The following is a 14,163-nucleotide window of genomic DNA, read 5'->3' as shown; positions in this document are numbered from 1 at the left end:
TCTGCCGTGTTGGAGCTGCCCCAGTCCCCGTGGGTCACCCAGTGGGACCTCCCCGTGCCCCTCCTGCAGCTGAGGAGGAAGAACAGTGTCAGTGAAGCAGTGCTGTGGGGTCTCTGCTCCACGCACATCCACGCACAGCAGTGCAGCCCCCACTGTCTCTCCTCAATGAAAGACAACATTGGATCTGCACATTGCAGCACGTCAGCACTGAGACATAACACTATTTAGGTCACTTGGAGCAACTTCCTCACCTGCTCCAGATACTTTTTAAGCAGTCCCTCTATGACAGCTCTCGGCGCAATTAAATCAGACTTTAATTCGCCAGCCTGCCTTCTGCATTTCCCTTTGATCAGCATGTAATGATGCACCGCTCCTGCAGCTGCGATTATTGAGCAGAGGAGAAAGATAGAGGCAGGAGCAGCTTCGATTGAGAGCGGTGTCAAATAAAATCAGTGGGATTTGTCAGAGGGTCCCTGCAGGACGTGTGCAGCATGGTGAGAGGATGCCAGGATGGCTTCAGGTCTTTAAAAAGAGCTCTCAGAGCGAACGTCTGTGACAGCGAGCAAATATCCGTGCAGGTGTGGGCCGTGGCACTCATGCTGGAGCAGAGCATCTCCCACATGCAGAACATTGGTACGGTTTGGCAGACAGCTGAGATTCGATCTGAGAATTGCTCTGAATCCCGGGCAACAAGAACAATCACAGAGCCCAGCTCGTTTCTTCCAGCTCGGTCAGCGCCGTGAACATAACAGCACGAAAATAAATGCGGGATGTGACGAGGAAGAGCTCTGCTGCCTTTAAAAATTAATTTTCATAAATGATTAAATGCTGCTGCGGAAATCAAAGGGAACGAACGCTGTTAGGACTCTCACACCCAGAGGTGCTGCCGACACGGAGTGCCCGTGTGTGCACACAGAGGGAGGAGTGCTGCCTCCGGAAAGCACGCTGTGCACGGCAGCAGTGGCAGCGTGATCAAAAGGGGCCGTTGCCAACCGTGGGGTGTGTGGGTTTGGGCACTGCTCGGGGGGGGGGGGAACCATGTGCTACCCAGAGGAGAGCAGGAGGTGCCCCACAGGGAGATCTGAGCAAGTCGAGGAGGTTTGAGAGGGAACAACCACAAGAGAAAGAGGAAATAAATGCGGATGAATGGGAAGGGGAAAGCCCACATCAGCTCCAGGGGGTTCTCAAGGAGGAGTGGGGCTGGCAGAGCACATGGGCTGGAAGGTAGAAGTGTGGGAGCAGTCCCAGAGTGCTCCCTGCAGCCCAGGAGTGCCCAGTGGCTTCTCCAGACCTGGGGGAGTGCTGTGGGCAGGTGAGGAGGTTTTTCACAGACCAGTGGGAGTGGGGTCACGTAACCCCACGTGTAACCTGCCCATGTGAGAATGCAGAGCCCACTGCATCCTGCTGAGCAACTGCAAAAGGAGGAGCACAGAAGGCAGTTCAGAGGCAACAACCACCCATGTTTCCTTCTGTATTCAAAGCTACAAAGGGAGGGCATGGCATTTTTGTGGAGGAGCTGATTTGCTCGCGTTGGCACCGAGGGAAGCACTGGTGGGCAGCGTCGGGTGGGCTGGGCTCCCTTCCCAGGGGCAGCCAGGACAACATGCAGCTCACGCTGACAGCACAAGGAGATCCTGGTGGGACAGAGGGCACGGTGTGACGTGGGCTGTCCCACACACTGTGCCCAGGGTGGAGGGGCAACGCTCACCTCGATGACGTTGATGTCAGCGTTGGTGAAGTCAATGTTCAGCAGGCGTGGGAGCGGCACCCCCTGGCCCAGCACGGCTGTGGGACGGCAGCATGGTCAGCACAGCACTGCCCACCCCCTCCTCCTGTGCCCCCCAACCAACACTGCATGCCCCCAGCATCCCTGGGTGGATGTGGAACCAAAGCTTCCTCACCATTCAGGGCAGGCAGGAAGGCAGCATCCAAGACCTTGTCGATCAGCGTCTCCAGCAGTGAGATCTGCAACAAGGAGAGGGGGCCCTCATGCCTCACCTTGTCCTCAGGGCGTGGGGATGCTCCTGGCACACTGCTGCTCCAGCTCCACACACAGTTCATGCAAACTGCTTAGAAAGTGGAGGTGTATACATACACTGGGCTCCCCTAGCCCCAGTACCAAACCCACACCACTGCAGCAGTGCCAAATACTTTGGGGATCCCTGTTTTGTTTTGCATGTGTCCCCACAGCAGCTGATGGCAGCGAGTGGGATGGTTCCCATTCCCCATTGCTCTCTTTCACCACACAGATCTGTGGGATATTTTTTTCTCCCAAGGATTGCTCATGGATCATCCGTAAAGCAAACGCATCTGCAGAGGTGAAAGAAAGGGGCTATTAAAAATGCAACACAAACGACACTGCATAATCGGCCCTTAATTCTCCCAGCCAATCTCTATCGGCACTTTGCTCCCTGCAATAGATGTCACGCGTTGCTGAGGCCACTCGTGTTCTTACATCAAAATCACCGACGGATGAAGACACCAAGAAGAGCTCAGTTCTGCAGAAGAAAGCAGAGGCAAAGTGAAGGGAGGGCCCCATCCCACCATCACGTCCTGCCCCACGCCAGCAGGAGTGGAGGCAGAAAGCAGAGCCCTACTTCTTGAGGCCGACACTGATCTTCAGTTTGTTGGCCTCAACAGCAAACTGAGCCAGCAAGGACGCATCCTGCAGCCAGGGGACAGGCACGAGTTGGTCACAGAGGAGACAGCTGCCCACTCCTCTGCTCCCACACATGTTGGCACAGCTGCCCCTCTGTACGTACGATATTCAGGAGGCAGAGAAACTTCTGCACGTCGCCTGAGTGGATGACCGCCACCTCTGCTGTAGCCTTGAGCTGGATGGCAGCTTTATTTTTCTTTAAGGTCACCGTGGGTGCTTCGGGAACTGTGAATTTCATGAGCAAGTCGTGTGGCTCAGGGTACGCCTTGAGAACCTGCAGCATCCAGAGGCAGGGAGCCTGTGGTGACCAGGCAGAGCTGGGAGCAATAGGGTAAGGATGGGGCCAGCTGCCTGCTGGGGGATGGATTTGCTCCTGTGCTGCTCCAGTTCAAGGCTGTTCACCACTGGTGGAGCAGAACCCAAGCCAGGTGGGAGCTCAGCCACTGGGGTGCCCTGAACCCTGCTGGGAACGTCAGGTCCTGGCTGTGGGGCTGCTGCAAGGGGCTTGGGTGACCAGGATGGTGCAGGGGGCAAAGGTGACAAAGCAGGCTCTGGCCCGCTGTGGTTTCTGATTTTGGAACAAAGTCAAAGCTCCTCTAAGCCCATCGGACACAGGAGGTGATGAAGCAGGGGCCTGCACTGTCTCTGGGTGCTTCCCATACTGGGATACTAGCAGTCTGTGGTGGGACCAGGACTCACCGCAGGAACCACGGCTCCAAGAGTTGATGTTGTCAGCGATGGAAGCTCAGGAAACTGTCACAGACAAAGGGGGAAACTTTGTGTGGGTGTGTGCTGGTTTCCAGCAGAGATCTCCTTCTTTGTCTGAGTGATACACCTAGACCACATGGTCCACCATTCTCAGAAATCAGAGATCCTCATAAACAGTGATGAGGTGCTAGAGCACTGCAAATCGAGAGCAGTGTGCTGAAATCCTGAGCTTTCCAAATGCCACAGGCAGGCGGTTCCCATGCTCACCATGGCATTGGAGACATCCAGGTCCAGGGCTCCTTCCTTCTGCAGGGCAGCCAGCACTGAGCTGAGGAATTTCACAGACAGGCCCAGCTGGGAGGAACTGGTGTCCGGCATCGGTGGCAGAGGTGCCATGGGGACCCGTGGAGGTGTGGGGACACTTTCTGGTTTTCCCAGCGGGTAGTCCACCAGACCTCCTGCTACTTGTCCGACAACAGTCTGCAGTTACAGGGAAGGAAGCACGAGCCAAAAGGTTGCAGCAGTTTGCAATATTTGCCTTCACAGTTAACTTCATGTTCCATCAATGTGAAATCACCGCAGGGATGGCCAAGTCAGATCCCATTGCATTTCCTTCTCCAGGAGCTCATGAAATATGAACCCCGTGACGATAGAAGTGCAGGAGAAGGGCGTGGAGCCAGGACCTCTGTGACCCTCTCACAACCCCCTCAGATCTGACGTGCGTGACCACAAACACAGCCCAGGAGACGTTCCCTAACCCCCTGAGATATCATAGAGCAGAAGGATGAGGTGCAGGACTTACATTCAGGTCTACTTCGAGGAACTGGCCGGTCACCAGCGGCAGGCTGGACACGGTGTACTGGATACTGCCCAGCAAACCCAGTGGCACCAGTGCTGGTGGACAGGAAGCAGAACAGTGGCTGCTGTGGGGCTGTGGCACAGAGCTCACCCCAGGCAGGCTCTGCCTGGTTCTGAGAGCTCCATGTTGCAGCATCACAGCCTCAAATGCACCCAGCACAGAGGGGGAGATGATCCAAGGGGAAGGCAGGGGGAGGGCTCCACTACTTACAGTTGACCAGCCCCAGTTGGTCGTTGACAAGGCCCAGGGCAACATCAAGTATAGGGCAGAGCTGTGGGAGGGGATGAGGAGCAGCTGCTTAGAGCTGGGCACAGCTCTGTAGCCCTGCATCAGGTGCAGCAACAGCACCAATGAGGTGGGCCCTGGCTTGGCTGATGCAGAGCTGCGCCGTGAAGGATTTTTCCTTCCAGCTTACCAGATTAGGAAGAAGCCTGTTCAGGACACTAGCCAATAAATTGTCCACAATCGGGAGCAGGCTGTGGAAAAACAAAGGATCTCCATGAAGAAAAAAAAATCCTGCTGCAGGGTAAATAAGTTTTAAACAATTCCCTGCAAAATGAGTGTAGAGCGGGCTCCCTGGAGCAAGGCAATTGCAGCAGCAAAGTGTGCTGTGTTTGCTTGGATTTTGCATGAGATAAGTCTAATTGGCATCCCAAAATAGCCAGTGGGAAATTCACTGCTGCCTTTTATCTACTAGTATATAGGCTCCTTAAATGAGCAGCAGCAGCCTCAGCCAGACAACTTTCTGTGCCTCACATGCCAAGTGCACACACCTCAGAGGACCTCACACAACCTCAGGTGCAAAGACCTCGAACGCAGCGTAAGGGACACAAACAGCCCTCGGAATGTCACGCACCCTCTCAGGAGTCTGACTTCAATGCCTCCGAGGAGAGTGTCACACTTTTCCACCACCAGTTTGGGGTAGCTGGAGCCATCCATGGTCAGCCTGACCCGCGAGGTGATGTTCACTTCCACGGCGATGTCCAGCAGACCCAGGAGGCTGTGCAGGGATGTGGGAGCAGCTCTGCACCCCATCCCCTGGCAGCCAGGCTTGCAGGGCAGTGGGGCACTGCCAGACCCACCTTCTGCCATTGAGGGCCACCCGGGTGTAGAGGTTGAGGTGGAGGCCGATGCCGGGCAGGAGCCGTAGGGACACCCTGGGCAGCGTCAGCTCCACAATCCTCAGCCTGCATGGACAGCAAGGGGATGGGTGGGCAGGGGGTGCCAGAGTCAGCCCCTCTGGGCAAGCGATGGCAAAAGGAATCTCGTTTTTTCAGCTGTTTTCCCGTTGTATCAGAATCCGTGCTCTGGGTGCTTTATTACTGCTCGTCCTTGTGCTTCTGCTCAGTGCTGAGCTTCAAATAAGAATTAAAGCAGGAAATCTGCCGACAGCCCAGCAGAGGGTTAGAAGCGGTGCTGATGCACGGCTCCGAGCTCCCCCTACGGGAAGCAGCTCCAGGCTCCCACCCCTTGCACCTCTGAGAGGTCCTTAAGCAGCCTCAACGCCAACACGGGGGCCTCGCAGGCAGCACTGACTCTGAACCATCACCTCCCAACCACACCTGAGCCTGTGCCCCCAGCAGCCCTCAGAGCTCCGCCAGAAGCTGCACTTACCCCGTGAGCCCCTGCACCGTGCTGAGCAGACCTCCGTCGCCGAGGACACCCAGCAAGCCTCCTCCGAGGAGCCCAGCTGTGCCCCGGGGACCTCCATCACCCAGCAAAGCCCCCTGCCCCACTGCTGCCCCCGGCACACCTGCAGGGTGGGACCCCCTGGGGACAGGCCAGCTTCTGGGAGGGGGACGGCTGTGGGGGACCACCCAGGAAGCATCCCCACCTCCATGGAGACCACCACCAGCATCACCCCCTCCACCAAGGAGATCAGCACCAACACCATCACCTCCACCCAGCAGTCCACCTGTCAGCCCCCCCAGCAGCCCCCCACCACCCAGCAGGCCACCAAGCAGCCCCCCACCACCCAGGAGGCCCCCTCCTTGGCCACCCTGCGGTGCTCCACTTCCATCCATCCCGCTGATGGGCAGATCTCTGAGGGCTCCTTGCAGGACCACGCCACGCTGCAGGGAACCTGCAAGAGCTGGAGAGCAGCGTCAGCCCCATTTGTACCCAGTCCAGGAAAAGGGCTCAGACACATTGTAAATGCTGGGGCAGGGGGCACAGTGCCCAGGGGAATGTGGAGATGGGACAGCGAAGGATCTGACAACGTGACAGGGCCTGGCATGCTGGCAAACCCTAAGGCAAAGGGCTCGCACCTCTGCAGAGGAGCAGCCCCTGGGATTCTTCATCCCTATCAGATGGGAGCCCTTCTGGAAGGCTGGCTGCTGGAAGTATGCATGCAACCCTCAGGATCCTTCACCCCATCCCACACCCCGCTCTCTCTGGCCTCGCAGCACCTCACACCTGGGATCCCGCTGCTGGACTCACCATCACTCAGAACACCTTTGTTGAGGCGGAGGACAGCATCTGTTGGCAGCTGACTCAGGGCTGGGGACAGCAGGGCGTAGAGCACAGCGATGCTCAGAGCTGTCAGCATGGTGTCCTCCGGCGTGGCAGGACGGGGACACAGGGAACAGCTCACACTGCCGGCACTCAGGCAGCCAACAGTAACCTGGGGAGGGAAACAGGGGTGAGAGGAACACCTGAGGGGTTCTGAACAAGGCGCACATTTTTCAGTGAACAGCAAATCTGAGCTTTAGGAGAACCAGATCCCTTCGTGTGTTTGAGCGCCGTTCAACAGATTTGGGTGCACGAGAAAAAAAGGGTAAAGAAGGAGGGCATCCGTAGGCACGTCTGCGGGCAGGGTTTCTGCACAGCCACCACACCTGTGTGCTTGCTGCCACTCACACACACCCAGGCAACGTGCTCCTTTCCATCTCCGGTCGCTGTGACACGATTTCCAACTTGCAGTGTGAAATTGTCACTCGTAACCCAGCACTTCCCCTGCTGACACTGCGTGCCAGCGGACTCACCCCGCTGTGACAGTTTGCACTGCAGCACAGCCTTCCAGCTCTACCTCATCGCTGCTTTTCTGAGCTTTCAGCTCAACCCAGAATCACTTACCTACATTTCTACCATGCCTGGTATCTTCCCTGTGTTTGTGTTGTTTCTCTCAGTTATCAGAGCACAGCGCAAGGCTGGTGGTAAAGCTGTGCACCCCGGCTGCAGCCCCACACCGTTACCTGGCCCTATCCTGTCTCTTGTCCTCTCCTGGATGGGGGGGAGAACGTCGTGGCTCATCCAACCATCACCTCCTCCTTGTGGTGAGGTATAGGAATAGGGGGGTTCTTATATAGCAAAACTGATGCAGAGGAAGTGGAAGGATGCCTAAAGTCGTATAAAGGCAGACTAGCAGGTTGAGTCCGTACAGGAGCACTTGTGGTTTTCCTACATTCCAGTAGGATTTGTGTGCTGGGGCTGAGCACTGTGCAATAGGTCACTGGATCCCCCCTTATCGGCAACGCCGTTTGCCAAGAGCTCAGAGGGAGGGAGAAAATCCCCAAACCTCTGGAGCACAGAGCTGCCACGCGTCCACAGGAGGTGCTGGAACACCAGCCTGCTCCTGGCGGTGCAGGCAGATCCAGCCAACACCTGCACCTGCGTGCAGACACAAACCACACACACCTGTGGGTGATTTTTCAGGCCCTGCCCTGCTTTCCAGCAAGCACATGGGTGGGAGCCAGACAAGCCCTGGGAGAAGTTTTAGCTCCTTTAACCTGAAAAACAGCTCCTGAGGGTTGTCCTCCCCATCCACGCAGCTGCCCCAGCCCTGAACACAGCTGCAGGAAAGTGCCTGCGCGCTGAGAAGCACGGATTGGGTGTCAGCCTACAGATCACAGGGGTGCTTTTGTCCTGGAGCCTTGGACAGCTAATGCCTTCCCGAGATAAAATACATTGCTCAGATCCCAGCTAAAGCTATCCTGTGCATCTTATGTAATAGGGGCAAAATACATCCGGACACAAAGCGTTGGGAACACAGAGCTCATTTTGTGCCCGGCTGCAAAGGTGAGTGGTGCTGATCCTTCCCAGCCCACATGCTCCACTCCCATTCTGCCATCCAGGCTCAGCCCTGGCCCCGTGCCCCAGGCAGACTGTGCTGCCTCTGCCCACAGCCCTGAGCTTCAGGAGCATGTTTCCCAAGGTGCCAGCTCACCAAATCCCTTGCTGTGGGCATGGTCCTCTCTTTGAACCACTTTGCATTTCTGTGGTCATACGGTGCAGGGGCACTGCAGAGACAAATGGGCCCTGGCAGCTGGAAACTCACATCCAATGAATATTCACAGAGGAATACGGACGCAGTGAAGGATTTTATTGAAAGAGCAATCTGAAAGCAACACTGATGCCTAAACAACAGCTGCACTTCCAGAATTTGGGTGTTAGAATTGGCCACAGAAAGTCTCCCCTGACATCTGGCAGCTGAGCAGCGTCTCCGTGCTGCAGTTTGAGCTGCAGCAGGATGGACAGAGCAGAAGCAGCCCTCCTCTGGGGCCACGGTGATAACCTGAGATGGTGCTCAGGAGAAAATAAGGACAAAGCAATTGGGGATGGCTGGGACTCCGTAGGGAATTGTCTGTCTCATCCCAGGAGAAAAGTGGAGGTTCCTCTGGTTGGAGCTGCTTTTAGAGCACTTTGCTCTGGTTGATCACGAAAGTGTTCTGCCAGGAAGAAGAACAAACATGACTCAGTTTTCTCCTTTGGGTTTCCCCAGCTTTTCCCTGCACCAGCCCAGCTTTGCACAGGGGGAACAGCAGCTCCTCAAGATAGGACTGGTAAAAACGTGAGCCTTACATCAGCCACGTCCACCTGGCCATTCTCGAAGCTGGTGTTGAAGACGTTGGGCAGCGGGATCCCCATGCCCACAGCATCTGCAAGACCAAGAGAGAGCGGCTCGTCAGAGATGAAACCCCAAAAGTGCCAGCCAGGGAGGGAGCCTTGGGCTGGGCTTGGAAGGGGGGTTCATCCCCGCCATACTGTTGATGGATGGCACGTATGCAGCTGCAAGGACATCCTTCACCCATCCTTCGAGCCGGGAGACCTGTGGTGTGAGGAGGCATGAATCAGCACATGAATGGCAGTGCTGGGGAGAGCTGAGCCCTGCACTGTGTACTTACGTTGATGGGGCCGAGCTGTGAGGATGCCAGTCTCAGATTGACTCTGCAAAAGATAAAAACAAGGAGGAGTGCCACAGGAGCAGCTGCTGCTGGGTGTTCTGAACAGCACCCACACCCTTTTCAGTCCAGAATTCTTCCTGCCCACATGAAGGTAGAATGAGTCTGAAAACAACTCAGTTCTACGGAAGTCTTCATCTGAGGTCGGCGCTGGGGAGGCACCGCAGCTCTGAGCCCTTCACACCCACATCATGGAGCCCCATTACCCACAGTGGGACCCAGCCCTGTGCCCCCAGCAGGGCTCTACCTGTCCACAGCCAGGGCAGTGTGCAGACGGCCGCCGGAGACGGAGGGGGTGACATCCAGAACGACGTCCTGCCACAGCAACAACAGAAGAAAGGAAGTTATTTCCCCTCAAAGAAAACCCAGATTATTTGGAAGTAACTCAGACCATGAAAAAAACACCTGTCTGTGCTTAGAAATAACATCCTTTGGGCAGATGGCATCACAGATTTACCCCCCCACCCCCCCCCGGGATTTGGAATTATTCACAAGTTTCACCTGTGTGGTTGCAGGCAGTGTATGCCCGAGGTGCAGCAGCTCAGGGCACTCACCGAGTCCAGGCTGAAGAGGGTGTGAGGGGGGAAGCCAGGACGGTGTGCAAGGACATCGATGGCTGCTCGCAGGGTGGCAGTGGCCTTTCCATCCCTCAGGGCCACCACTGGTGCGTCAGCCAGGCGCACACGCAGTGCCAGCGGCAGCGAGCCGGGCAATACGGTGCTGAGCTGGAGGGAGAGGTGCCATCAGAGCCTTGGCAAGGGCTGGGTGAGGGGTTCAGAAACACAGCTATCACCGACACTACAAAGGGGGCTGACCTGGGGGAAGGCCGAGAGCAGGGCTGACGTGGTCAATGGGATGCTGTTTGGCACCTGTGGGAGCAGTGATGGTGGTCAGCCCAGGTGGGGGGTGGTGAGAGCACCCCTGATCCCGGCCCCGACCCACCGCCGAGCTGGAGATGTCCATGCTGAAGGCTCCCTGCCGCTGTGCCAGCTCCAGCACAGCACCCAGCACGCTCTGCGACAGCCCCAGCTGTGCCCCACGGCCCACAGCTGGTGGCAGGGTGACGGGCACCGACAGACCTCCTGCTGGCTCCACCACGTTGCCCTCTGCGTCCCTGAGGAGGAGCTGCAGGGACAGAGCAGGGCAGGAGGTTGGCACGAGCGGGGTCACCCGTGTCATTAATCAGCACACCAGTAGTCGAGGCACAGCTGCTTTCGTCTGCTCTGGCACTGGCAGTGGTTTCATTCGCTGCAGCTCTCTGTGCGAAGCACTGTGACATCTGCTGATCAGTAAGACACACTGACAATACTTCTGGTGCAATTATAATCCCTATTCGTTAGATACCCAACTTTTACAAATGGAACCTTTTTAGGAATGCTGACCCATTGCTCCCGTACAAAACGCCAACACTGGGCTTTTCTGATGAGCAACACCGTGAGTGCTGCAATCGTGCTTAATTAGCCAGCGTCCAGCCGGTCTGACTCATGCTGCCCTCGAGGATTAGCAGATATGGAACAGACACAGACCCAGTGGTGGCAGGAGCACGGAGCTGGGCTGTGCTGCTCTGTGAACACCCTCCCGTCGAGCTGGGGACCAGCACTCCTCCACCAGCAGCCACCCTGCCGAGGTGAATTACCCAAACCCGCTGACTCAGAGGCAGCACTTACGTTCAGATCCAGCTGGATGGATTTGTCGCCAATGATGGGAAGGGAGGACAGCGTGTACTGGAGATCCCCCAGAGCCCCCAGAGGGAGCACAGCTGCAAGACACAGGGAGGAGATCTAACCTGCAAGGAGGAGCTGCCCCCAACTACCACGGTCCCCAAAGACCCCGAGCTGTAGGCAGCCCATCTTGCAGCCAGCCCGGCCAGACAGAGGGCTGCAGGGGCTGTTCTGCAGCAAAAACTCTGAGTGCAGGACAGACCGTGGTGTGGCACATGGAAAGCAGGAGGGGGACGCCAGCACTTACAGGTGACAGAGCCCAGCAACGAGTTCACGACGCCCAGCACGGTGTCAACGACGGGGCACAGCTGGGGAGGCAGAGGGGTGTGAGGGCCCCCAGCACACAGCATGGTGCCGTCACCCCCTCCTCCCACACTGGGACTGCATGGGTTTGGGGTAGGGTTCAGCATTGCCGCTGCCACAAGTGTACAGGGGCCAACACATGAGCACATTTCTCACGTTCCAGGGGCCGTGGTGGCAGTGGGGCTGGGTGTCCCAGGTGAGCCTGCAGCTGTGCAAACAGCCCAGCCACCCGCAGCAGTGACGCTCCTCACACAGACTTACCAGCCTGGGCAGCACGTTCCCGAGGACACTCTTTAAGGTTTTTTCCACAAGTGGCACTTTGGGTCTGGGTAACAGGGCAATAGGAAACAAAATGAGATAAAAGGGAGCAGCTGGGAAATAAGTGTACTATGAGCAAGAGAAATATGAGGCCTTGCACCATCCAGGGTTGTACATCAGTGCCGAAATACCACCCAAAACACCCCTACAACCTACCCAACACGGATATTGATGTCACCAAGAAGGGTCTTGCAGTCTTCAACCACCAGCCTGAGAGCTCCTGACTTGTCCTGGGCCAGCCGCACTCTTGCAGTGATGTTCGCTTCCACCTGGAGCTGGAGCAGTCCACCCACAGCACTGCACAGCCCGAGGGGACACATCTCACAAGGTTTTCTTACAACAAGATGGTGCAGCCCCTGCCCTGAGCCATGCCCCCAGTGAATGCTCCTTACCCATTGCCATCTATCAGCAGCTGGGTGTAGATATTCAGCTGGAGCCCAATGCCTGGCAGGACACGCAGACTTATTTTGGGGAGAGTGATGTTCACAATTCTCAGCCTGGAGTTGAAACAAGGAAAGGCAGTAAATAATATATTTACAACTTCTCACTTCCCTGAGGTCTTCTCAGCCCCCAGTGCTGTGAACCTGGGGTCCTCTGCACCCTGGGCCAGTGGGGCTCCCTTCCACCCAGGGCCAGCTCATGGTGTGGCAGAAACTCTCAACTTCTGAACCCTCATCTATGAACTAACCCTAAGAGGAGAAGGTAGGCCTCATGTCCAGACCACAGATATGGCCAGTGATGGAGGGCTGCTCAGGGACACATCTCCCACTCCCACTCACCCTGTGAGTCCTTGCACAGTGCCCAGCAGACCATCCTTGCCGAGGAGACCTCCTCCAAGAAGCGAGCCTTGACCCTGGTTATCACCTCCACCAAGGAGACCGCCACCGAGGAGACCACCCACAAGACCATCACCACCAAGGAGACCACCAGCAGGTCCACCACCACCAAGGAGTCCACTAGAAGATCCACCACCACCAAGGAGTCCACCAGCAGATCCACCACCACCACCAAGGAGTCCACCAGCAGATCCACCACCACCAAGGAGACCACCAACAAGTCCATCACTGCCAGTGAGACCACCCACAAGGCCATCATCGCCAAGGAGACCACCCACAAGACCGTCACCACCAAGGAGACCACCAACAGGTCCATCACCACCTAGGATACCACCAACGAGTCCGTTGCCACCAAGCAGACCACCAACAAGTCCATTGCCACCAAGTAGTCCACCAAGAAGTCCATTGGGGCCAAGCAGACCACCAAGAAGCCCATCAGCACCAAGTAGACCACCTAGTAGCCCCTGGAGAAGATTGCCGTTGGCTAATGACCCTGTAATGGCTGAAGAAATGGATGAGAGGTTGCTGTGAGCCGTGCACACACAGCACACAAATACACTATGTCAGTCTGGTTGATCTTTCCCCTCATCTCTGCCCCTTTTTCTCCCCTTTATACATCAGGGGTGAGGTGTCAGCCTCTGCACAGCATCTTAAGTGGCATTTTCAAAGTGCTTTATAAATGCAGATTCCGTGCACTGTCACTGCAGCCTGAACAGATCTGAGCCAGATTCTGATTTTCTGAATGTGGTCAAGAGACAGAAAGCAGAAATGGTGCCAAAATGAAGAGAAATCCTGTCTCTTCCAAACACTTACCGCCTTCTATCACATCTTTATCCACCCTGGCAGACACCGAGGCACTGCCAGGAAGTCCTTGAGAAGAAGTGAGCAGGCCACAAGTGAGGAAAACCACCCAGAACACACCCATCTTCAGTCCTGGTAACGGGGGGAAGCAATTACCATCAGTGTAGTGCTGGAGAGTGAGCTGCTGGAGGAAAGAGATGGAGGAAGGAGGATAGAAAAGGAGGAATACCTCTCAGGGAAGACAAAATCAGGGAGAAAGTTCCCTCCCCACCTCTTGCAGCCAGCAAGAATAACAGTTTTTGTTAAAAAATCCATAGCCTTAAGCTAAATCAAGGCCACTCCTTTGGGAAGCACTGAGGTTTGCAGAAGCAGAAGCTAAGAGCATGCTTTTTGAGGAGTAATTTTGCTCTTACCTGGCCGATCTCTGCAGAGCAAGGATGTCTCCAGCTGCTGTCCCTGCCTTCTGCAGATGATTCGCAGCATGCATCCTTATATACAGAACTTTTCAATAGGAATGAGGCAAAGAATGTCACTGAGGACATCCAGAATAATAAGAGGGGAATAAAACAAACAAGACATGGTTTCTGATGACTTCCACTGCAAATATTTCCGGACAGATATTAGGAGTTGGGTAAATTATTGAGCAACAACCAATAGGTGTAGCAGCAGACGTCAGTCCAGAGCTGGGTGTTCATGGGATGTGCACACACCGCTGCTGGGTTGGAACAGTGTGGTTTGGGGCTGTATCAAGATGTGGACGTGGCTGCAAAGTCATGCC

General features: G+C 55.9%; 2 protein-coding genes across 2 annotated transcripts; both read right to left on the bottom strand.

Annotated features, from left to right (window-relative positions):
* Window positions 1–1,564: 1,564 nt before the first annotated feature.
* LOC136060188 (BPI fold-containing family B member 4-like) lies at window positions 1,565–8,412 on the bottom strand. The gene is made up of 17 exons (XM_065754521.1): window positions 8,392–8,412; window positions 6,666–6,849; window positions 6,112–6,318; window positions 5,841–5,961; window positions 5,309–5,413; window positions 5,083–5,226; window positions 4,642–4,702; window positions 4,437–4,497; window positions 4,170–4,261; window positions 3,635–3,847; window positions 3,359–3,412; window positions 2,763–2,933; window positions 2,598–2,665; window positions 2,456–2,498; window positions 1,902–1,965; window positions 1,709–1,785; window positions 1,565–1,634 (listed from the first exon to the last, which is right to left on the bottom strand). The coding sequence occupies exons 1-17, from the start codon at window positions 8,410–8,412 to the stop codon at window positions 1,611–1,613; spliced, it is 1,710 nt and encodes a 569-aa protein (XP_065610593.1). The 3' UTR covers window positions 1,565–1,610.
* Window positions 8,413–8,526: 114 nt separating this feature from the next.
* LOC136059960 (BPI fold-containing family B member 3-like) lies at window positions 8,527–13,868 on the bottom strand. Its single transcript, XM_065754150.1, has 16 exons — window positions 13,799–13,868; window positions 13,398–13,517; window positions 12,528–13,086; window positions 12,141–12,245; window positions 11,905–12,045; window positions 11,692–11,755; window positions 11,375–11,435; window positions 11,074–11,165; window positions 10,349–10,531; window positions 10,222–10,275; window positions 9,961–10,131; window positions 9,654–9,721; window positions 9,350–9,392; window positions 9,210–9,273; window positions 9,027–9,103; window positions 8,527–8,893 (listed from the first exon to the last, which is right to left on the bottom strand). The coding sequence occupies exons 1-16, from the start codon at window positions 13,866–13,868 to the stop codon at window positions 8,858–8,860; spliced, it is 1,908 nt and encodes a 635-aa protein (XP_065610222.1). The 3' UTR covers window positions 8,527–8,857.
* Window positions 13,869–14,163: the final 295 nt, after the last annotated feature.

Source organism: Cyrtonyx montezumae, unplaced genomic scaffold (genome assembly GCF_038088225.1).
Source record: "Cyrtonyx montezumae isolate F1298 unplaced genomic scaffold, pur_monq_1.0 scaffold_9, whole genome shotgun sequence".
Classification (NCBI taxonomy): domain Eukaryota; kingdom Metazoa; phylum Chordata; class Aves; order Galliformes; family Odontophoridae; genus Cyrtonyx; species Cyrtonyx montezumae.
Note: the sequence above shows the minus strand (reverse complement) of the source record. Positions and strands in the feature narration are given on the sequence as shown.

What these genes read in the sequence shown, in the direction of transcription:
- LOC136060188 (XM_065754521.1), bottom strand. Translation starts at nt 8,412, where the DNA reads ATGCCCACAGCAAGGGATTTG. An exon ending in CCAACTGGGGCTGGTCAACT is followed by an intron (nt 4,262 to 4,436) that starts GTAAGTAGTGGA and finishes CCTGTCCACCAG; the next exon opens with CACTGGTGCCACTGGGTTTG. An exon ending in TTGGAGCCGTGGTTCCTGCG is followed by an intron (nt 2,934 to 3,358) that starts GTGAGTCCTGGT and finishes TGGATGCTGCAG; the next exon opens with GTTCTCAAGGCGTACCCTGA.
- LOC136059960 (XM_065754150.1), bottom strand. Translation starts at nt 13,868, where the DNA reads ATGCTGCGAATCATCTGCAGAAGGCAGGGACAGCAGCTGGAGACATCC. An exon ending in ACTGTGCAAGGACTCACAGG is followed by an intron (nt 12,246 to 12,527) that starts GTGAGTGGGAGT and finishes TTTCAACTCCAG; the next exon opens with GCTGAGAATTGTGAACATCA. An exon ending in GCCAGGTGGACGTGGCTGAT is followed by an intron (nt 8,894 to 9,026) that starts GTAAGGCTCACG and finishes TCTTCCTGGCAG; the next exon opens with AACACTTTCGTGATCAACCA.